This window comes from Grus americana, chromosome 5 (genome assembly GCF_028858705.1).
Source record: "Grus americana isolate bGruAme1 chromosome 5, bGruAme1.mat, whole genome shotgun sequence".
NCBI classification, from domain to species: Eukaryota; Metazoa; Chordata; class Aves; order Gruiformes; family Gruidae; genus Grus; species Grus americana.
Window position 1 is genome coordinate 2,921,179 of NC_072856.1, and position 24,171 is coordinate 2,945,349.

The 24,171-nt window shown below is 36.8% G+C and overlaps 1 protein-coding gene across 13 annotated transcripts in view; it reads left to right on the forward strand.

Annotated features, from left to right (window-relative positions):
- The first annotated feature begins 768 nt into the window (after nt 1-768).
- Nucleotides 769-24,171, forward strand: part of LOC129207078 (golgin subfamily B member 1-like) — a 45,223-nt gene continuing 21,820 nt past the window's right edge. For 3 of the 13 annotated variants that reach the window (XR_008577368.1, XM_054827457.1, XM_054827467.1), the window contains exons 1-21: nt 4,057-4,091; nt 4,367-4,424; nt 5,090-5,233; nt 6,215-6,361; nt 7,512-7,634; nt 8,307-8,474; nt 8,852-9,037; nt 10,473-10,595; nt 10,783-10,896; nt 12,578-12,899; nt 13,257-13,366; nt 13,753-13,870; nt 14,596-14,687; nt 15,566-15,716; nt 19,438-19,547; nt 20,406-20,529; nt 21,356-21,489; nt 22,320-22,367; nt 23,076-23,185; nt 23,459-23,627; nt 23,985-24,089. Coding sequence is in view for 12 of the 13 variants with exons in the window: in XM_054827457.1 (XP_054683432.1) it covers nt 4,072-4,091; nt 4,367-4,424; nt 5,090-5,233; nt 6,215-6,361; nt 7,512-7,634; nt 8,307-8,474; nt 8,852-9,037; nt 10,473-10,595; nt 10,783-10,896; nt 12,578-12,899; nt 13,257-13,366; nt 13,753-13,870; nt 14,596-14,687; nt 15,566-15,716; nt 19,438-19,547; nt 20,406-20,529; nt 21,356-21,489; nt 22,320-22,367; nt 23,076-23,185; nt 23,459-23,627; nt 23,985-24,089 (2,676 nt within the window). In the remaining variant the exon portion in view is untranslated. Of the gene's footprint in view, nt 872-3,405; nt 3,427-4,056; nt 4,092-4,366; nt 4,425-5,089; nt 5,234-6,214; nt 6,362-7,511; nt 7,635-7,713; nt 7,915-8,306; nt 8,475-8,851; nt 9,038-10,472; nt 10,596-10,782; nt 10,897-12,577; nt 12,900-13,256; nt 13,367-13,752; nt 13,871-14,595; nt 14,688-15,565; nt 15,717-15,778; nt 17,048-19,437; nt 19,548-20,405; nt 20,530-21,355; nt 21,490-22,319; nt 22,368-23,075; nt 23,186-23,458; nt 23,628-23,984; nt 24,090-24,171 lie in introns of those variants that run through there. The other 10 variants (XM_054827464.1, XM_054827465.1, XM_054827459.1 and 7 more) reach the window with 10 other exon arrangements.

Consider the following 24,171-nt stretch of genomic DNA (forward strand, 5'->3'; position numbering starts at 1 on the left):
CTTGGAAGCTTAGAGCTGTCTGTGAAGGATAAAAGATACCCCTGAACGACCAAGGTAATGCCAGCATCGTGTGGTACCCTGACATTTGACGGGTACAAGAAGCCTGTGTAAAACCACGTCTGGGATGCCCCAGTTTGGCCGGGAAACCTCACACACATCGACTATTTACTCTTGGATTGCTCAATGTTTCCTCCTAGCATCTCTCCTCGGTCGGCACGGGCCAGTTGCGAATTTTCGCGGCACCGCGTGCACCCGTACCCTTACTAACCGTGAAGACCTCCACTGCATGAAATTCCTTCTCTCTGCAGCAGATTTATCACAAGGCTTCACTTTTTCCTAATGTTTCACTTCGTCTTCCTCGCTGGAATTTACATCCGTCACGACCACAGCCACATACACACGGGAGACATTCTGGTCCTTTTTGCAGGGTCACCTTTCCCCCCGCCACGAATTCTGCATCGCTTTGGGAAAGTGCCACCAGCTCGTTCAGCCCTTGATCAGCCTGTTCTCTTCCCCTGAATAATTACCTTTATCTCTTTTTTTTATTGTCTTGGAGGGGTCTTGTCTTTTTTTTCTTTTTTTTCTTTCTTTTTTTTCTTTTTTTTCTTTTTTTCCCCCCTCGAGTAACATTTTGTTTCTGGTTTGATTTGCTCGGGGACCGGGAGGAGATCGGGGGGGGGGTGTGTGTGTGAATAGCGGGCGGACCGCGGGTCCTCCCCGCCGCTGGGGGGCGCTGGCGCCGCCGAGCGATGTCTCCCGCTGGGGCGTGGCGGATGCTGCGGGGGCCGCGCTGAGGAGGAGGCGGTGGCGGCGGCGGTGACCGGCTGCGCTGTGCAGGGCTCGGCCCGGCCGCCCCACCGGCATCCCGCAGGTGAGTGGGGCTGCAGGGGTTCGCCCCGCTGCGCTTTATTCCCTTCCCGCCGGCGGCAGGCTCTGCTGGGTCTCGGTGAGGGGCGCCGCGATTGTCCGGGCCTGTCCCCGCCTTCCGGGGTAGGGGGGACGGCCGGATCCCCTTGGGCCGCTGGCAGAGCAGGCCGGGCCCGGGGAGGTGGGGCAGGGAGGGAGGGAGGCTCCCGGCCAGCCCGGTGTCTGCCGGGACGGTTGTCCCTGCATTGTGTCCGCGTCTGAAGCGGACGGAAAGGTGTTCCCCGCCGTGGGGTTTGCTGTGCATAAGGCATTCACCGCGGGGAGCCCCGAAAACGGGGGGGGGGGGGGCAAGGCGGGGGGGGGTGTGTGTGGTGTCGTGCACCTCCAGTCAGAGGCTGCTGGTAGCACCGCACTGCAGAAACACCAGGCAGGGCGGGCTGCAGCCGGCTGCTCCGATGGACATAGCTAATTCTCTAATTCTCTGCACAGCACATGCACCTGCGCTTCGCTGGGGGCTCAGCTGACCTTTTATTTATCCAGTGGTGCGCTGTTACAAAATAGCACTTCCCTTGTGTGTTATTTTTAAGCGGAAAATGTGGTCAGTGTTACTAAGAAATAGTATTTATAATAGACACATGTAGTAGCTATATACATGTGCTGTTACATTAACTTTATAGAATGCTTGTGGTTTGATTAACACAGCTTCAGTGTTTGCGCTTCTTTGCTCTATGTTGTATAGTTGTGCAGTTTTTATCCAAGGGTTTTTAAGTCCTGGATGGCACAGAACACTTGAAAATAAGTTTAGCTTATTCAGCAGAAGAACGAGTGTCTTGACAAGCCATCAAACAAGGATAAAAGCAAAAATGCGCAGATAGAATAGGAAAATAATTATAATAAATCCTTTTCTTTCAGTGTGTGTGATTAAAGCACAAAATTGTTCTAGGAAATGGATTTAAAATAAAAAAACCACCTGAGTGTTTACATGCTTATGCTATTGTCTGCTTTTCTGCTGTAGTCTTGTGGAAGAGAGGGGAACGAGGACTACCATTACCTTCCCTACTAGTAAGAGGAGCAGACTTCTGCCTCAGTGTTTTCTTCCATTGTATTTCTGCAAGAGAAGGGAGAAGTTAGTTTTTTTAGCTGGATTTGGCTGCAGCTAGTGCTGGGGCAACAGAATGGATGAGAATGAAGGCAAAGCTGCTAATGGGACTTTTTTTTTTGGTAGTATCCTGTTGTGATAAGAGCCAAAACCTCAGTAGTACTTTGAGCATCAGAAGAAACTCGTTCGTAAAATTAAGTTGGCCTCTGTTGTATCTCGTGGAATTTGTGAAAGGTTTGAGTATCCTGCCTGTTCTTCAGTGAAGAAGCGATTAATGGACACTAGTGTGTAGTGGATGACAGATAATGGTTATCAGCAGAGTAGAATATGCAAGATGAAGAGGAGGATGAGGTACTGGCAGTGATGAAGCAATGTGAAACCTTGAAAAGTGAGGGTGAGCAGTTTGAACTTACAGGAGAGAGACAAATTATCTGTCACTGCGAAAACTTCAGAGAGGGTAGCTGGAGATAATTTGGACTCCCTGCTTATGCTTGATGTCCGATAGCGCTATGTCCAGGACATAGGCCGCCAAAGGAAGGAAAATGCTGATAGAAAACTTAATTGAGTTGAGTTGTGTTCAAATGTACTGCAAAGAGAAGGGATCAAGTTGAGTAGTCCAGTGTTCGGATTGGTGCTTCACCAGCTTCAGTGCTTTAACTTGCTGTCTGTACCCCAGAAGAAAAGCAAAAACCATTATTTGTTGACTTCATGCTGGGTAAGGAAAGTCTGTTCAGTTTTGTTTCCCAACTTGATTTGGAAAACTTGTCAATATTTAGTGTCCTGGATGTAAATAAAAATACATCAGAAAGTTACAGTGACACTATTCAGATAGGATTGCTGTCATGTGAACTGAGTGAAAGTGATTGCATCAGTCAGAGCTGGAAATGAGCTAACATATTCATAAATTAAATACAAATGCACCTCCACGTTACATCTAGTGAGTCATTTTGTCCTCTTTGCACCTGGGTAACCCATTTATGTATCTGGAAACGAGCTTTTCACTAAGAACAGGTTAGATGTTGCACCTCTGGAGGAGCTATGAGAGAAATTTTTTACTTACAAGTTCTGTAATTCCCGTCCCCAAGCCCATGGCTCGTTTGTTGATTTTAATGTTAGGAAATATTCTTAGCAGAATCCAGTTTGGCCTTGTAGATAATGTAGGCCATAGATTGTAGTGTGTGATTCTGGGTTTCAGCTTTGAAATGATAAACAGCTTTAAAAGCAGCCTCTGCAATCATTGTGCATACTTTTTAAGATAAGCTATGTGCTAATGTTTGTAATAAACTGCTTTCCAAATTAAGTACTTTAAGATAAGCTATGTGCTAATGTTTACCGTGAGCTGTTTTCCAAATTCAGGACTGATCTTTGTATGCATATTTCATAAGCCTGTAGTACAGCTTAGAAAGGACAGATTATTTTCCTCTGGATGTTGCCAGTTGAGAGTGAAAATTACCAAACAGGTACAGCTGCTCTTTTCACTTCTTGCTGCTATTTGGACTATTATCCAGAGGCCGAGCAAGATATTTTAGTCTGCTCTTAAGATTATATCTCCAAGACACAATTTGGAATTTACTGCATGGGCTATTTTATAGACTTTGCCCATTTTTTCTCTCAACCAAGTTTGTCATTATTATTCAGTAAAAGTCTTAACCTTTGAGCTGCCCTGAACCTACTCTGTCTTCAGGATTTTTCTTTTTAAAACCAATTTGTGGCCTATACTTGTATTTATTAAGAAGCTACAGCTTTCCATGATCAGAAACTGCAATTATGTATATGTTTAGTACTTTAGAAATTTGTGGTACTCGATTGTGAGCAAAAGAAGCAAGGAACGCTTGCTGTTCCTGGGGTTTCAGATGCAGGCATTTGATGTGCTGATCAGTGACCTCAAGGGTTGCAACACTCGTGGTATTTTTCAGATATGCAGCAGTCACAGAGCAATTAACGCAGTTTGTGTTCTTTAACATTTTTAGTCTTTATGTATGGTTTTATAGAAATATGTATTGATACAATTCCTGTTGTATTGCAGTGGCAGGCAGGGTTTAAGGTCAGGCTGAATATTAGTAAGCTGTACTTATAAGTATATGTGGTTTGTATCTTCTATTTATATGTGGAAGAGGCAACTATGGTAAGTAAAGAGTCTTAAAGACTTCTCTGGATTATTTTTGATAGTATTGACATTTTACTGACTAGTAGTTTTTAAAAAAGGCACGTTATATACATAATTTCATTATTTCTCAACAACTAGTAATGTGGTGGTGATCAGAGGTGCTGTCAGAGTTGAACAAATTAGTTTCAAGCATTTTTCAGTGAAATATGTAGAGAGAAGTACGAGTTAATTACAGTTATCTGAGAGGCAGCACTGATACTTACTGTGGTATTATTTCATTTATTTTTTCATAGCCATTGTGAAACTATGTGGAAATGGGGTAGTGGAGATGATTCTCCTTCCAAAACAGCAGTAAGTATTGAATTGCTATTAAATAATATTTTGTTAAGAATTTCTGACTTAGAGAATCTTTAATTGGCAATATACTAATCGAATGTATTTGCTCTTTTGTAAGTAAGTTGCTTGACTGGTTTTACCCTGACTTAGTTTTAGGACTCAAAGTCAGCCTGAGTTCTTGTTTCCCATCTACTTAGTATTTAACCTCTAGTGCATAACACAGAGAGGCTCTGTTCCTCTTCATTGTGCTTATCTTGCTTTAACAAAACATCTGTAGGACTTACATAAACTTTATCTCAAGTGTATTTTTGGTGTACAGTATGTTTGATATCAATATTTCATTGCCACTAGCTTCAGTGACACTGCTACTGGTTGTTACAATGCAAAACCAGTAAATGAGGAAATTCAATTTTAGATATCTAGGATGCTTTGATTGTTTCGCTGTCACTTAAAACTAATATTCGTAAACCAGTTTCTAAGATTTATAATTTCATGTGTCTATTAAACTTGCTAAAACCAGTCTGGTATAGGTGCATATAGTATATGTACGTTTAAGTATTGCACTCTGTTAAGATTTGCTGAATGTTTTAAAAAACCTCAGACAAACAACAACTGAGGACTTTTTGCTGAAGCGGTGTCTGCACCATTTTCTTTGTTCAAAGTATACTTAATGTCTGCAGGCCGCAGGCTCGCAAGATGCAAGAAGCATGTCGGTGACAGATTTGACTGAACAGCTGACAAGCACTGAACAGCTGGTAACACAGCTAAAGGAGCTTGTCAGGGAGAAGGATGCCGAGCTTCGAAATAAAGATCTTCAGTTAAAGGTACTGTGCGTGTGTTCTTGTCAAAAAGACTTGAAAAAACCCCCTTCAGTCTTGTTTCATGAGCTGTTTTCATAGGTACAGGCTTATATTCAGTTATAGCAAGTCTAGGAACACAGGAAGCGTTGGTCACAATTAGCTGTTTCGGTTCCTGGACCTTACCGGTTTTTTTGCCAGTGTTTTTCTGTTCTGGGTTTGCATATTACACAGCCAACAGGAGTTCCCTGCATGAGCAGATGTGCTTAATAGTTGCAAGGGACAGGCTGACTTTCTGAGAGCTAGAGGTGCACAGTCGCGTGAGGCTAAATATGGGGACAAACGCATCCAAATTGTTGCTGGTCGTTTAGCGAGATGCCTGCTTACCTCAGACTGAATTTCTGTAGATAACTTTTTATTTCTCCTTCCACTATCTGTGTCTTTTTGTTGTATAATGATCTTACTATTAATGCTACTATATGCTATCCTTTGCTTTTGACTGGCATTAGGAAAGATGGAACTAGAAAGAATTTATATCTAATATCCTGAAGACTTTTGAGGGTTTGTTATTCTTACTCTGTTGGTTTTTTTAAACAGTCATAAGGTTGGTCTGTTCCTGCAAGAGACTGTTTTTACACTTTTAAAAAATGTCTGTGGACACTAACTGCCAAGTGTTAAAATATTGAATTTTCTAGAGCTCATTGTAAATTAAGTTGTCTTTTTAAACAAAATGAAATCAAACCAAGCCCTGAATTTGTACTGCTGTCAAAAACTAGGAATATTTCTAACATCATAATGCCCTGGATTATATACAGTAGTAACAACCATGTGCAAAAAGTTTAAATAATAAAAGGAATGTCAGCTGTTGTTATGTCTCTTCAGAGGAAAGATTTTTTTTTTTGGTAATCACTTTAGATTTCTCCCTCTCTCTTTTTTTTTTTAATGGAAGAATTGAAGGATGCAGTTGTTCATGTAGCTAATTTAGTCCTTCATGACTGATGTTTGTAGGAGGAGAAGGAATCTGCTGATGCCAAACTTTCCAAGTTGAAGCTGCAAAACAAAGCCAAGGTTGCATCATTAACCTCACAATTGGAAGAACTTAAGAAACAGTTATCAGCATCAGGAGGCTTAGAGGCAAAAGCAGAACAAAAAAAGGTAATTGTCCTTACATTTTAAAGCAGACATACTTTCTGTAAGGCTGTAGACAGTTTTATGTACTGGAGTCAAAATTGGAACTGAAGTTCAGATTTTGAGCTGAGTGAGATTAGGATCAAGATAGACTGTGCAGGTGCTGTCACTCCAGCTGTGTATTTCTATTTCATTCTTCTTTTATCTTTCCATAGAAATTTAGAAATTTGTACATTCCTTTTAAATTGTTTATTAAAAAATTTCTTAGCGATCGTCATTTTATTAGCAGCTCAAAATTTTAACACATGTGAATCAAGAAGATAAGTTTCTAAGAAGAAATGAAAACAAAACCTAATTTGTAATTTTAATGTCCAAGATAAAAATGGAAATATAAAAATGTCCTTGGTAGCAAAATGTAAATCAAGTGTAGGAATTTCTCATTTAAGTGACCGGTGTTTTACTGTTAACAAAGATTCTCAGATTTGTGTGTAGTAGCGCAGTTGTGCGAGTAGATGTGTATTTCTTCAGAATAGCATATTTTGACTTCATACAGCTTCTAAAATAACTTCAGTGAGGCTTTAATATTTGTTTTTTAAAGCTGTGCTGAAAGGGAACAGAAACAGATCAGTTTGAAGTCCCGAGGTGTCCTCAAAGACATGCCGTAGCTAATTATTTATGCTTCTGATCTATTTTGCTAATAAAGCATATTCTCTAGCAATTGCACTTGATTTCTTTTGTAATGGCAAATAATTTCTATAAACCAGTAGTCATGCCTACTGAAATTCTGATTGGAAACATTACGCTTAGGAGCAGTTTGATTTACACTTTTTTTTTCCCCCCATTAGTCCTTTTTTCCCCTCTGAGTTATATGGACTACGCTTGCCAGATTTACATGGGTTCCAATTGCCAGAGGAAATGAATGCCTTTATTACGCATTCCACTCCACTTTGCAGCAATAATTATCATTAATAATTTAAATACAAAGATTTTTACAAGCTTGATAGAAATTCTGTGCCTGCTTTGTCTAGCTTCTACATGGAATATGTGATATGTGAGAGAACTGAAACACAAACCATGCCTAAAGTCCACTTTTTCTCACCAGTGTTATCTGAATAGGTAGAGGTATGGAAGTCAGGTGTTACCTGTTTATGGAATGCAAAACTCCCTGTTTTTGCAGGCTTCAAAAGATGGTGACCTGGAAAATGCTGCAGCAAATCGTGGGAAAATATTGGTACTGAGAAGGAGAATTGAGGAACTAGAATCCCAGATCGCACAAAAAAATGAAGAGTTACAAAAAAAGGTGGTGGTTTTTTGTATGATGCTAAATGCGTGGCTTTTCACATTTGTGGTATAGAATTCTGTGTAAATATACTTATATAAATATATTTATGTATTTAATTACATGTTACATTACTAAACAGATATTCTGAGAGTTTTCTGTTGAGTAGACAGCGAAGTTTATATGCTACAACCTGCCTGAGCAAACCCAGCGAGAATTCTGTCACCGTGTCTTCAGTGAGCAGTAAATCCTCAAGCGTGTTTTTGTAGCCGTTTGGAAATGAATGCAATAGGATGCACAAGTATGAACTTTGTGGGTTAATGTTATATTTACATTTTGTATTTTGAACAAAAATGCAGTTTTGCTTCAGTTTTTCTTGTTGCAAAAATAAGTCATAACAGGAAGAAATGTAGGCAAGGAATGATTGCGTGTTACGGTTTGTAGCTGTTCTGTGCAGTGATGTGTTTTGTGGACATGACTGTTCACTGTGGAAAGTGGCAGGAATGTGAATGCTGCAGAATTTCAGAGAAAGGTGCGGTAATTAAACATTACACTTAAAATTTAACCAGGTTATAAATTTGATTGTAATTTTTTCAGTACCCTGATACAGGCAACAAGGAAATAATGCAAACTGTTCTGTACTGTAGATGGTTGAAGTATAGATTACAAGCAATACTGTCTTTTCATTTCCAGAGTGTTGAACTGGAGGCCCACCAGTGTCGTGGGGCTGAAATGGATGCCATGCTGGCAGAGAAAGAAAAGAAGTTAGCTGAAAGAGATGCTTATATCATCGATTTACAGATAGCGTGTGGATCAAGTGGTGTGGCCAGTGAAATGCTCTTGCCCAATGAAGATTTGAAGGTATATTAGCAGCTCAAATATAAAGTCTCCATAGAGGTTTCAAGGAATCAACGAATTCTGATGCATTATACAGTGGATCCTTCTCTGAAGCACAAATCCTCTGCAGTTATTCATGTGAATAAAAATTCTTTAATGGTTATTTTTATTTATGTTAGTAGATCTATATTTATTTACTTCTTTTGTCGGTACCATTTATACTTCTTAGTATCGACTTCAGAATCTGCTGACAAATTTCATTCAAATTAAGACCAAACCTGAATTTTGCGTTTAATGTTGCTTTAACCGAGGGAGGGGCTAGGAGATGGCTTCATGATGGTTTCTTCATCTTTTGTCTGGGTCCATTCTTCTAATTATCTTTTTTGATTTGCATTCTGAAGAATCAGCTGGCTGTTAAAGAGTCATCGCTACAAAGCATGCAGATTCTAGTTCAGAACCTTACCAAAAAAGTTGGAGACAGCGAAGAAAAATGTAGCTTGTTCCAGGAACAGATTGAGAGTCTTAAAAATATTCAGAGCAAGGAAAGAGAGCATTTCCAAGGAAAAGAAGCTACATATATGGAAAATGTAAGTAAACACACTGTAAAAATACTTGCGTTGTTTGGTGGAAGAAGTGGTATCTTAGCTGTGGTGTTTCTATCTCAATAGTTAAGAAATGCCATTTTAAATTTTGGATGATTCTTGAGTAAAGATCTATGTGGTGGTCAGATGAAATGAGAAGAATGAAGCAGTAGATGGTTTGTGCACGGCGGAGCTAGTGTGTAACAGAGTGAAATGAGTTGTGCAGAATTCCAGTTGAAGAACCTCCAAACATCTCTTTCTTGTAGCACTACATCTGAAGGTGCAAAAATGCATGCGTGCAATGGCTGGTAGTGGTTTTGGGTTATGGTAACCATTCTTGGCACAAATGGCTATTCGACAGATCGCTTTCATTTGTGCTGTGAGCTATCTGGCACGCTTTGTAGCATGGGAACATGGAAGAAAACTGTGTTTTCCTTCTGACTGAAAAATAGCTGAAGAAGTTTGGTATACGTAATGGGAAACTTTTCTAGAAGTTAGCAGCTGATTAACAGGCCAAGACAAAAAATAGCAACAACTTCTTAAATAATACTTGGGGGGAAAAATAAAAAGAAGAAGCAACAAAGCAGAACTAGGGAGCATGTTAGCTGTTCCTTGATGTTACCAGGCTCTTCCAGCTCCTCTGGAAGCTAAATTCCAAATTTTAATGTGATGTGCCTTATCCCTCAGTGTTTGAGTTCTACCATGTGTGAAACTATTCATCTCAGTATTTCCCACATCATATGTTATCTAAGTTTATTTTCTTTGTAGCAAAAGTAGCACTATTGATCCTGAAAATGTCCGCACCTGTTCAGTAGCACACAGGGAATTAGTTTTGATACAGGAAATGAAGAAAAAAAAACCAAGTAGTTGAGACTGTAAAAGCCATTTTGGTGATTACAGTGTTGTCACTCAAATATAATTCTGGGTAGGTCTTCAAAATAACATTAGCAAGATTCCAAATATTATATCCAGTTCTTATAAACATTGTAAGATAGCTAACAAAGACATGTTAGAAGTAGAATACAAGTTTTTGAGGAGGAGGCAGCTAGGTTTCAAAGCTGCCATTTGGACTTAATTCATAGACACTTGTTAGAGATGAACATGATCAGTCTAATCTTTTAGAAGTTGGAAGTCTCAGAACAATGGCATCCAAAAAAGAAAGGTGAAGGTCTGTGATATTAAACAAAAATGAATGGTACCGTGCTTCTCATTTAAAGTATGTTATTGTGGAATTAAGAGAAATTTCACGTAAGTTGGATGTTTATCTGCATGCACCACTGACATCGTTAATGACTGATTACTATATTTGCTGTTAAGTGGAAACAGGATTGAGACTTAAGATAGAATACATTGTCTTGCTGTACCTTTAGTTAGAGAATTCATTGTACTTTTTCTATACCTTTGTGTACTGGTTTCATATTTCCTTTCTATGTGGTTTTAGGTACGTGTGTTTCAAAATATTATCCAGGAAAAGGAAAAGGAACTGGAAGCACAGAGAGAAAAGCATGAGCAAGAGCTCTTTAAATTAGCTGCTAAATCTGATGCGAGTGCTGACCTAGAACAGGTGTGTTGCTTTGGAAACTTAATAGCTTGCTTTGATTTAGTTAGACATGGGAATTTGGAATCATGTAATTACTAACCTCTGCAACACAGTTCAGATGTCTGGTTGGGAAAATAAAGATGAGTCTTTTTCTTTCTCTTCTGAAAGTTTTAACTCCTTTATTGATTGGTTGATTTTTTTTTTTTCCTAGCTACTAAAGGCCTTGAAACAGAAGCTCCATGAAAAGGAAGAAGTCATGTTGGGAAGGACACAGGTGATAGATGTCTTGCAAAAAGAACTGGATGCCAAGGACCAACAATTGAAAGTAAGAAATAGCGTATGTGCACAACTAAACTCATGAGGTCAATTACAAGTTCAAAAATTTGTTTGGTTGTGCACAAAAGACAGTTTTAAGTAAAATATTTAGGCAATTCTTTGGGAGGCTTTGACACATGCTAATAATGCAACCGTAGCTGTGCAAATAAATAATAATTCCAGTTAGGAGGTTAACTTAAAAGAGAGGTAAAGCTCATATGATAGAAAACTGTCAACTCTCACCCATTGTTTGTCTTGATTCATTCTGGGAACTTGCGAAGTAGGGAAGACTTTTTGCTGTCAGAAGATTTCAGCTTCTAGTTATAGACTGCAGTGAGCCCCAAAACCAAGACTTTTTTTTTTTCTCCCCAAAGAGAGTTTTGCTAATAGTGTGCCTTTCCTTTTGCTGTATTTCTACTGATTGCAAACCCAATACCTAATCGAGGTTCTTTGTGTTTAAGCACCTAGTGTGAACTTTGGTTATAGTCTGAGTGCTGCTCCTTCAGTTCAGCAATGTAGAAAAAGGATGTTGCAGTCTCTCAGGCTGTTGGGATTCTTTGCTGAAACAGACACGTTATCTCCATTCTGGGGTGCCAGGTCCAGCGTTTTAGCTATACTATTTCCAACAACTTTTCTACTTACCAAGAGGGCTGCCAGAATCAGAATCTTACTAGAAATAGTTTCAACTGTGCGCCCAGGTAGATGTCCTCCTCAGGTACTTAAGATCCATGGTAGTTTAAGCCTGTTTCATTTCTCCTTTCCATTTGTTATGCCTCCTGCTTTATGCAGGGTTTTGTTGTGTTTTGGGTGGGTTGGGATTTTTTTTGGGTTAGATGCATCTTCCTACACTGGTACTCTGCAAGAACTGATGGTACCTAGTGCTAGCGCATTGAGGGGACAGAAATGCACGCCTTGAGGGTCAGGAGAAGGTCTGACTATGACAACATGAACTTAAAGCACTTTAAACTGTAGTGGAATCTCAGCTTTAGTATTAAAATAACAGGAAGCCTTGCTTTATTTACATAAGCAATTTTAAGCATATTTTGGAAGTGTTCCCTCTGTTCTGCACAGCTTTACTTGGACAGTTTATATTCCTAGGTTTATGTATCATGAACATAGTTTTTTGAACAGCAGGTCTAATGTGAGTGGACTGCTCTGTTACAGTGATCTGTAATCTTATTTTAATACATAAAGAGGTAAAAAACTAATGTAAAGGCACTAAAAGTAGAATAAGCACTAACAGACAAACCAGTTAGCAACAAAATATTGTAAAGAATAACTAGATCAGTTGCCAACTTAAATTTTAATAGATGTAGGTGACAACACCTGGGTGACATTGTGGTGAGCAGTCTTAATCTTTGGGATTGCTGTTAGAGATCTGCTTCTGGTTTGTTTGGTGTGCGTTTTTTTGTTTATGGTTTTTTTTACATTCTTTTTTATTTGATTTTCACCTATGGGAGAGTTTGCATGTAGTTTTCACTCAAAAAGTGATGCCGTTTTGCTTGAGTCCCTGCTTCAGTCTTGGAAAGTTAGAGCTGAGTAGCTTTTGTAGTAGAGCCAGGTTACCAACAGTAGCACTGATTTCTGATTATAATGTGGAGAACTACGTAGGAATACAGATATTATATTTGACAGTGATACTGAAAATATAAAGTGTGGTTTGTTTGTTTTTTTTTTTCTCCCCCCCCCAGGAGAATAATGAAAACCTGAAACGTCTTCTGTCTGAAAAAGAAAACCTCCAGTCTAAACTGGATGCTGAGAAACATGTAATGAGAGCCCAGTTAAGAGACATGATGGAGAAACATGAGCTTGAAATGACAAAAGTTAGGGAGAAATATAATGCTGAACTGCATGAAATTCAAGAGAAACATGAAACTGAGCTGCAAGAGAAAGATCAGGCCCTGTTTCAGCTTAAGAAACAAGTGGCAGAGTTAAGTAGTAGTGGACAGACTAACTCAAAAGAAGTTAGAGATCTGGAGTCTATAGCCAGAGAGAAAGTGGAAGACTTAGAAGGTAACCTGTTTAAACCCTTGTGACACGTGAAGGGTTCCTTTGCCCCATACTGTTATGTATTGTATGCCGATTTCATACCTCTTGCGAGTAGAAGTACATTAAATTTGGTGGAAGAGTTATTGCCATGCTAATTAAAAAGTATCTATGATCAAATACTATAAGAACGAAAGTTTTAAGAATACCAAGGTAATCACATGAACTATAAATTTCTCACTACATTTCTTATGTTTTTCTGTAAATTATGCAAGTTGTCTTGCATAAGTGTCTAACTTCCAATTGCTAAAAGAATTAAAACATTGGTCTTGTATTAATAATCTTTCTATGGTTTTAAATAATTTTTTATGTCTTGTTTCTTAGTACAAGTGAAATTGAAAACGGAAGAGGCCAGCAAATCGGAGGCAAAGTTTCTGAAAATGAAGGCTTGGTCTAAATCAAGAATCAAGCAACTGGAGGATGAACTAAAAAATGTATGTGCAACATTATGCTTAATATTCCATGCCTGTTTTAAACTACTGTGCTTGGAGATTTGACTGAAAAAAGTAAAATATGGGGTAAATAGAATATTAAAATAATTTACTCAAAGTATCTTTATTGATGAATTAACGCATAAAAATCAAATGGACATAAAATGTTGATACAGGATGCAGTTTCAACAAAAAAAGTACAAACTGATGTTACCAGCATTCAGGAGTAAATTTGTTAGACACTAGCTAATTTATTGTGCTTTCAAGCATTAGAAAAACAGCTTTTCTAAATATTACTATAAAATCAGAAAAAAAAAAGTTACATTGACTTTGCTGTGTTTCTGGTGTTTTATTGCATTTGAAAAACTCATGTCTATTTTCTCTTTTAGTTTTCATCAAAGAATAGTGATGTATCTGCCTTAAACAATCGTGTCTCAGAATTAGAAATTGAAAATGAAGAACTACAGTCAAAACTGCAATCATTACATGAAATCAGAACTCAAAATGGTAAAAAAAAAATGTTTTTCTTCTGCAGATGATTCAAAGAGACAAAGATAAATGAACTTTTTCATTTTCAAAATGTATCTTTTTTAAAAAAAACAGATTCTGAAGTAACTTCATGCAACTTTGAACAATAGCATACAATATTTAAGTCAGAGTTACAGTTCAGCTTGTTCTTCCCAAAGTCTACCTGTGCATAATTCTTGTTGCATTTTAGGCTTAGGCAGAATATGTATAAACTTTTCCAGGAAGTGGAAGAGGCATCCTCTTAAGAGGAAAAATGAGAACAAACATATTTGGAAGATTTATCAGAGTACACAGGATAAACTTTTGAGAGCAGCGAGTTTCAAGTAAATTAAGAGTTATCTCAAATATTTTTCTTTTACAGGGATTTGAGAGAGAATTTTTGCTTAAAACCTCCGATAGTTTAAAGTAGAGCTCTGCGAGAAGTTTTTCTGCTTCACCTTGTGTTATTTGCTCTGACATCCTTTCTGTAAATGGAAAACTGTAGGATTTTCAGTTCATTAGTCTAAATTGTTAGCAGGTTATATTTAATCCATATTTAATAATCAAGAAGTCAGTTTCATGGGTAGATGGACAATACAGCCCAATAGAGGTCTTTCACTGAAATGACTTACCTGAATTTTCATTTTGAATCTTTCTTTTAAATTTTTATTGATCTTCCTATTAGTTTTGGGTCCTAATGAACCAAATTTATTGTGTTTTTGTAGAAGAATTGCTGACTAAGCTGGAAGTCTATGAAGAGCAGCAAAGGAAGTTGCAAGCTGATCTTGACCAAGTTACAAAGAGGGCAGCTTCACAGGTTAACTTTAAAATGGATTTGTATGAGTTACTGATTAACTCAGTGCTAATTAGACTTTTAAAAGTGTGTTATCTGGATTTTGGAGCTGAAAATTAATTTAGTGATATATGGAATTGTCAGTGTCAGTAGCTGTTCAGTTGGATAACAAGCTGGACAGGTTTTGAATTACTTAAAAAGATTGATTTCTACTTAATTTTCCATGTACCTTAAATTACATTTTTCTAAACAGTTTACTCTTTATTTAGCTACATTTATCATGCGTCATCAAAGTGTCATCGAGTGTCTTTTGTCTACAATATGGTTAGCTTTCAGAATGAAATAATAGCTGTAACCTTGACAAATATACAGGGCTAGATAAGAAAATGAGAAGACTCAGAGAACATTGCTAAAGAGCTTGAGATGGATTAACAGTGTACGTTAATCATGATGACTTTGTGCAGCCCTGGCAGCAGAGCCAGTTTCAAACAGTTACTTGTATTTTGCTAAAAAAGAGTAGTTTTTTCCAGATTTTGTGGAGAATTTTTTTTGTTTGTAAAATCTTAAAATATCTTTTAGCTTGATGGAAAGGCAGAAACATTTTTATTCTATTCATGGGGAAAAAAAGGTGATAGAAATTTGTTATCCCACATAAAGACAGTTGAATATTGTTTTACTTTGAAACATTGCTAAGATGAAAATGTGCAACAAAAATATTTTGATTAAAAAGGCCATTTTTTTAGTTTAAAAATGTTTCACATTAAAGGTGCAACTGGCAGTAGCATTTTTTATATTTTATGAAGTGGTGAGGCTTGGTCAGAATGGTTTGCCAACTTAAAATGTTATTTATATTTGCAGTGGGATTTGGTAAATATATTTTCACACGCAATTTCTTTTGTTAGGCCAGCGAATCAGGTAGTGTGGATGAATTGCAGAGTCAGCTTTTGGAGTGGCAAGAAAATGTACCGGAGTCAGAGGAGTCCCACGATCAAGTCAGAGAAGAGAAATCTGCTATGGCCTTGAGAATGGCTCAGATTGAGGAGGAGAGAGAAGGTGAATTGTTTCATTTACGATAAAATTATCATATTTATACGTTATATATATATGTAATAGCACACCACCATGACTCATTTCTGTAGTCATAAGATTTGTATAGCGAGTGGAATTGCTTAAATTTGCAATTTCTACTTTTTCCTGTTTCCATGAAGCTGCTTTTCATACATTCTTTTTTTTTGGTATCATTTTTATGAGTAGATGTGCTGCTTCTGTTTGCCATCTGAGTTGCTGCTCTGTAAGACTGCTTGAATTTACTTCAAAAGCTTATTGTCTGCGTATGAATGATCAATGATAAAAAGTTCACCATTGAAATATTAAAGCTACCTGCCTCAAACAAGCAGTGAACGTGTGGGGAAATTATAGTGTTGGTTAGAATTTGATGAATGAAGGTGGTGCTTTAGTAAAATATACCTGAGACAGAGTTTCTCTTTAAGTATAATTAGTGAGAAACCTTTCTTGGAATATTTAGTAATCTTAGTAAGTGTCACTTGTATAGGTCAGCTGAATAACATTAACTGGCAATCATTTGGAGCTAGTTAAAAAGATTAAATTACCTACAGAAAATAACATTTCAAGTAATCTCAGGTTATATAGTTTTCTAAATGATTAATAAAATAGATGATGAGAAAGTGAAGCAAATTCTTTTAAAACCTATAAAAGTCTGGTTAAGTTTACTGGTTTTTTCCATGCCATCTAGTACATTATTATAATTTTTGTCCTGTTAGTTAACCGTCTGGCGATTAATGGCAAATTTTCATGTGCACAACCTACCATCATAATTAATGCAGTTAGTTAACTTGAGCCTTCTCTTTTTAATCTGTGATAGAATTATTTTTCATTTACATGATCAATTTGGAAGTTCAGTATGTAAGCGTAGAAATGTTTGAAAGATCACATCTCTTCTTTTTGAGCAATTTACGCACGTAATGCTTTGGAATTGAAAGACAATAATATTCCCTTCATTAAAACTACCTGTTATCTCATCTGTGGTAACTACAGATCCACATGCGATATTAATAATAGTTATAAAATTTCATCTGTGTCAGTCTGTGTTTAATTTTGCATTTTTTTTTCCCCTTGGGATAAGCATGACCTTTCTGTTTCTTTTTTCCTGCCGTTACACCTGATGAGCACTCAGCGTCCCTTCCCCCTCCACTCCTACCCTACACTGCGATTTGGTCAGCCAGTGAGAACATAGTTTCCCATCAGTTTTGTGCATGCAGGTTCCTGCAGCAATGGCAACTTGTAATGTACTGTTGCTGATTTCTTCTGTTGTTGCTGCTTTTGAGGAAATTGCCAACAGTACCTTAGAAGATTTGCCGTTGATGGTATGTGGTGTCTAGCAATACCTGTAACAAATGCTGGTTTTAACTCGATTTTTTTTTTCTGCCTTGCAATACCTGTTTCTTCATTTATATTAACCAAATCATCTTTCTTCATTTTTCTTTGTAGTAACAGCTGACTCCATATTTATGTTGTAATCTTATCTAGAGAAAAGTGCTGCAAGTGGTTGTCACTAAGTAAGAATCAAATTAATTTAAATATTCTTAGTGGTACTTCAAATTCAGTAGTATTCTTTCAAAAAACCCCACAATTATATTCAATCCCAGAAATTGCAGAACTTTGCATGTATTGATATTAGCTACCAGTATTTTAAGCAATATATAAACCCACTACTCATTCTGTCATAGCCTGTGGCAATTTGTTATACGTGGCAATTGTCTCTTTTGAGTTGAAGATGTGGAGAGCTGCAAAAGCATGGAGTTATTGATTACATTTATAGACTCGGGCTTGTTTCCTCTGCAAACCAGTAAAGATTGTGATATTTAGTGTGAATAGTGACACAAGGAAATAGAAACACATCATTAGTTAATCTAAATGCAGCGTGTATCTGAAGAAAAGTGTTCTGGGAAGTTCTTTATGTTAGATATAATTGCAAATGAAAAGCTGCCTAAGCTGCTGTAAAACATTAGAAAATGTATTTACTTACTAATTGTTGTTAAAGCAATGCTGAATTTAACTGAAAGTGTTTTAACACTTGCCTAAGTGTTCTAAATCATTCTAAAGCTCTGATTTCTATACTTTCATTTTTCATGTGACAATGCTAATTTCATTCTTTTTTTCATTATCATATACTTGGGAGCCTAAATATTTTGGGTTCCTAAAGGACAGTGTGGTGTTATTCATTCAGATTATAATTAAAAAAAGATTACCTGCATTTCAGCTTCCAAGAAACTGAATATTTTTTTTTAATCCAAAGAAGGGGTTAAGTTCTTATCTGAAATAATGCTTAATCCTTGAATCGCTTGACTGACTTCAATGACGGCTCTTGTAAACAGAGGTTTAAGGCATGTGATCAAAATTTGGCATTATTTTTTACGGCTTCGAAAAAGTGTGTATAATGATTAAAAAAAAAAAGTAGAGTCTATACTTGAAAATAAACAAAGGTGTGTAAAATGAATGCTGACAAAGTGACAGTGCCAGAAGCCAAAGTGTAATTAAAGCCAAAATTAAAATCCAATGTAGCAGTCTTATTTTAAAAGGGTGCTTAATTTTTTCTTTAATTTTTTTTCTGCTAATCTTTTCTGACAACATGTTAATGTGTAATTTTGAAATATTACAGGAAGAACTTAAATCTAGTAGGTGTTACAGAATTGTGTGTTAATGAAATTTGTGATGTAAGTAATCCCTGGACAACTCAGATGAAAGCTGAGTATTCCCAGTAGGGCTGAATCTCCTCATAGTTTCTGGTGTTTACCTCACAGATACATCGACATAAGTTCTCTGAATTTTGCATGCTGTGAGGACAACTGTGGAGTGAGGTGGTTAAATTGAAAGCTAAATTTGTAATTATCTAATCCAATTTTCAATTAAAGTATGGAGCCACCTTTACTTTCATTTCTTTTCACTGGCTGTTCTGTTTTGTCTGCTTTGCATGAAACATCTATTTCCTAATGTTACCCCAAACATGTTTTGTCATATCACAAAACAGATGGGAATGTACTTTAAATGAGAAAATCATTTCTAACAATGAACACGATACATACCTAAGCTTTCACATTCTGAATTTATTCAGTGTGTTTATTTACAAGTGATTCTGTATTTGTCTTAAAAAGAATGGTATTATTAATTTATGATAAGATGGTTTGATGCCAGTTTGCAGTGTAACAACGTGCTTGTGACTTCCTCAAATTATCTGACTTTGTAGCTCATACTAAAATTAAAGTTGAAAGGGACACGTGTCATTTCCATAAAAATGAATGTGATTGTTCAGATTATAAAAACTACAGCTGTCTCAGCTGATGCCTTTATCATACAAATTAGGTATATTTTAACCTGGTAAATTGAAATGAGATGTAATTTGGCGTTTTAATTGGTTGGCCTTTTTTTTTTAGTATCAGCATAACCTCACCCTTTCCAGTCTGCTGTATAAAGTCTTTGTTTAGAGCTGATGAAGTAAAGTTAGACTTCAGTTTGCTGCTTCTTAGTCAGATATGCAGCCATTATTCTTATGTTCTACATAGTAATGTCGGAGGGAAATCACAAGGTGAATGCAATGGACTGCTTCTTTAATCTTGTTCCTGTCAGTCATTCATAGGGACTTCAACCTGTCCTTGGTCTCTTTTCATGTAGTAGTGTCTTATATAAATGTAATTGCTTTCCTGTGGCACAAAACTGATTGAGGATGACTGGTTCTTTCCTGGCTGCTCTGATCCAGCCATGGTCTCAGGGCAACAGGAGCTGGAGGAGGAACTGGCCACAGTTCAAGGAGTGGGCAGGCTGCAGCAGGCGAGAAGAAAAAGCAATCAGACCAGCAGGAAGCTTCAGGTGGGTTAAAATGAGTTTATTTTTACCTGTATGTTAATAAAAATATGGAAAGTACTATTATTTACATGGTGCTTTACAGTTAAATATTTTAAGGGCTTAAGAACCTAGACTAGTTATGTAGCAAAAACTGGTGAATTTAATGATCGCATATGTAGCCAGAAGATGAGCAATTTCAATGGCATTACACCTCTCTATTCCTTGAGTAATGAGTCTACTTAATTTTACATTGAAAAATAACGAGCTGCCCTCTAGAGTAATTCTCATGCTTGAAGCTATGTGCATGCTTAATATGCTAAGCCATTTTTGGTTTAGATACAGTCTTTACAAATCTCTTTGGTGGAGCTTTCCTGAATAATATAGTGCGCAGTGTCAGTTCATTCAGGTGTACTTTTAGGTAGTTCGTGCGGTAACATGCACGAAAAAATGGTAATCTTTTGTAAGAAGAGTTAGGACATCATTGTCACATTAACATACCACTGGAAGAATAATTTTATGTTTAGTTAACTCTGATACTGTACCCTGAGATTCAGAGGACCCTGTTAACTGTAGGAATCAGGGGACCGATTAAGGTATCCAAACACAGTTATCCATTGGCTTTCTGGATGCCTGAGGGTGTCTTCAAAGGCCTGGCAGATACCACGTAAAATCTGCAAGAGACTTGGCTTTTCTGGAAATAATAGCTGGCAGCTGGGCAGGTTACTCTAGTGACCACAGTGATCCCGCAGACTTACATTTAGGCAGCTGAATCACGCTGAGTTTTAGAACTTTTAATTGAAACTATGATTTTAATAACAGAATATGTATTTTACCCTTGCTTTCTTCTTTAATTTAAACTTCATTCTCATGTTTTGTGCATAGGAAGAATACAGCTTTGATAGAAAACAAGGCTTTCAAGAATTGAACGTCACCTTGGATAGCACTGATTCAGCTGAAGGAGAAAATATGGGAGGTTGGTGGCCAGAGTACACTTCACCTAATGCAGGTGTGATAGCGACTAGACAGTTTATTAAAGCATGCACAGCATCTGTATTTTGTGTCTATTTTTGTTTTCAAATTCAACTAACAACCCATTTGTGGTGTATTCTAATCTTTGTTGAATTTTTTTGGCTTGCATTTTGTTCCTTTTCATTTTAAAGCATGTGCGTGCTGGATGAACTGCCTAGTTTTGGTTCAGAAGTAGAATATAAACATGACTAAACACTGGTATTGGTTGAGCCTTGGTGCCCACGAAATATCCTTTGTGGCAGGATCATGTGTCTTTTAAGTTATGAGTCTTGTTCCTGTGAATGTGTTTCCAATCTATATAACTGTTCTGTTGCAAAACAGAATTACATTTCATTGCTTTATGCTTCTAATTTAAAAATCAAATTCTTGTATTTTTAATGCAAATGTTTTTATATCAGCGGTAAAAGCTGCAGATTGTTAAAATGGAATTGACTCGCAAATTTTGATACAGACCAGTTTACTTTGTTTATTAATGAGTCCTTAAGATCTGATCCTGCATGTACATGATTAATGTGATTTAAAGTAACAGATCCACACTATTGATTGAGCCACAATATTGTTTAAAATATTTCTGCCAGGTTCTCTGAGTTCTTGAGCTATGCAACTTTGTTTTGGCTTTTCAACAGTTAAGGCTAATTTTGCCATCTACTTTTTGGAATTGCAAGGAAGGCCTCAGGCATTTCCACTGAGATCTGATTGTGCCCAATACTGGTGAAAATTGTGAATAGAAAGCTGAAAGCATTTCTAGACTTCAGGAATTTTAGTAGATCTTTCTTGAAATAATTTTTCTTTTTTGACTTAAGTAGGTTTACGGAGTGTGGTCGAAGAGTTGGAATTGGAAAGAAATCAACTGCAGGAACAAATTCTTTTCTTAGAAGAGCGTTGTCAGGATTTGGAAGATAGATTGCAGCTTCAAGGTAGAATGGAGGCTCTTCAGGTGAGCTTTTGTAGTTATGTAAAACCTGATGGTATAGTAGAATCATTTTATTCTCTGTTTATATCCTTACAGTCATAGCTTACAGTAAGGCAAAAACATCAATTTACAGCTAAAGCCTACTTTATACTTCATCATTATGTTGGCAGAGGGTGTACACATACTATGTTATGCTCTGAAGTTGAAGCCTGTCACTTCTGTTCAGTAAAAGCCATCACATGGAGAAACTTGTTTGAAAGTAAGCATAGCTATTTGGTTTAGAAACATAGTAAAAGGCACCATCGTTTTCATTATTCTTTGTAGGGGGCCTTTGTCAGAAGGTCCAGAATTAGATTTTGTTACTACTGGCATAAGTTTCCCTCTTCTTACATCCCTCAAGTTTCTTTTATATAAGAGTGTATGTGTATTATTATTTTTTTTAATCTATGCACACACACGCATTTATAGAAAAGAAACTGTGTAAATGTATAAAAATAATAATATTTTTTTTATATATACAATCTAAACCCCAGATATTAATTTGGTATATATTTATATTGTAAAATTATTCAGTGAAGACACCGAAAGGAACAGTAAAGTAAATATTTATCAGAAAAGCTATTTTCATTATTGCCCAACTAACAAGTTACTATGTATGATAATTTGTAAACCTTATTTTCACTAAATGACACAAATGATCTCTTACTGAAACTCCTTCAGGCTTGGTGCATTACTCATAGTTCTTTTATCTGTTAAGTTGCACATATATAAAAAAGAATTAATGATTTTAAGATGAAAGACAACCTTACATTAATTATTACTTGAGAATCTTGTAACAAAGCCTTTCAATACAGGTAACGTTTGGTGTAGATGAAGAAGGGCAGCTATTGAGGGCGGTACAGGTGTGTTCTGCCTCCTCCAAAATGCTAGCTTATTTTCATTAGAGGTGACAAGTTTGCCATGTTTGTCCTGTTTGCTGTTGATTCTGGGTGTGTGTTCTGCTTTTGGCTTTTGGTTGCTGTTGTCAGATTTTGTTTGTTTTGTTTCATTTTTGAATTGGTGCAGTGAATCTGGCTAGAGTAGGAGATTTGTACTGTGTTTAAAAAAAAAAAAAGCTGTGTGAATGAAGCTTGCTTCCTTTTTCTTTTCTCCACAATCCTCCGTATGCAGGTTTCTGCATTCCTTCAACCTGAAAAAATAGGCAAAAAATTTTGCAAGTTTGATACTGTCTTCAAACCAATGAGGAAAGTATTTTTTCAAAGCAGTAGCTTCCTCTGTTAAGATAAGTAAGCTGCCTTAACACAGTATGAGTGTGTGTGTGTGTTGTTTTGGGTATACAGCAAATCATCCTTGAGTTCATGCTATCATAGCATTGCTGAAGGAGATATTTCTGAAAGGTGGGTTGCATCTGTTTGAACTAATATCACATCTGAACTTGTGATATTAGCATTGTATTTTGCACTGATACCTGCTAAAGTGCTAGAATAACAGTCTTTATTACCGTATAGGATGTAAATCGCTTGAAGAGTCAGATTTTCATGACTCCAGTTATCTTATGCTATTCTGGGTGTTTGTATGTGATAATCCTCTTCGTTATTATTTTGTTGCAGAATGAAAATGAACGTTTGCAAACTCAACTCACCCAATTACGCAACCAACAATTGCGAGATGCAGAAAAGCATCAAATTCTGATCTCTGGCTTGAATGAGCAACTTAAAGGGTAGGAGAAAGATTCTTTACAACTCTCTATAGGATTAGCTTGCTTAGCTTTAAGCTTAAACTTCTAATGAGAAGTATAATCTCTTAAAACACTTGAAAAAGAGTTACTTGATTCCTGCTTCTGTTTGCAGTAATGTTATTTTTGTATTTGGAAGTTTAAATGCAAAGTGTGAAAATAATTATTCTTTTAGGAACATAGTTTGGGGCTAATAAGACTAGAAAGCTTAAAGCAAGCTTTGTTTTCAAAATATCTAAATATGTATTTTCTTCTTAGATTAAGTGACAGAAATAGCTTCCTTGAAACTTCACTTGGAGAAAAAGAACAAAAACTGTTGAGCACGACAGAAAAACTAGAACAAATTGAAAGTTTGAGGAAACTGCTTCAAGAAAAGGATATTCTGAACAAAGAGCTTGGTGAAAAGTTTGTGCATGCTGAGCAAAAAGTAAGTTAAAGTTGCTGTTAAATAGTATTTAATTTATTAGAACTGGCAAGCATTCGCCATAACTTTCTATTTGTGTCCCAGCAGCAATATTGCTGTTTTCCCTACCTGAAGGTTTTTGCTGTGTTTCTTTACAGTTTTGTTCACTTCATGTAATCGTTTTGCTTTAAGTTGGGTGTAAGGATTTCTTAGATCCAGCACAGAGCTTTGCATGAAAGTATTTATGTTTTATTGGGGTGATAAGTTATGCTTATGTTTAAGCTCCACTGTTATGTAAACTCAATATTATAACTCTAACATCACAACTTTAATATAATTCTATATATTTCTATCACATTGACCTTTATTTTTAATACTAAGCTGAATGAAGCCTTAAAGAAATGCAGTGTTTATGAAGTGGAGAACACTGAGCAGAAAAGAGTCATCAGTGATCTAACAGAAAAAGTTGCTACACTGAAGGAAAAGGTAACTCATCAAAATAACGTAAGAGAACTTTTGACTTGGCACATTTAAACGTCAGCAAAATCACAGCATTAGCTGCTAAAAA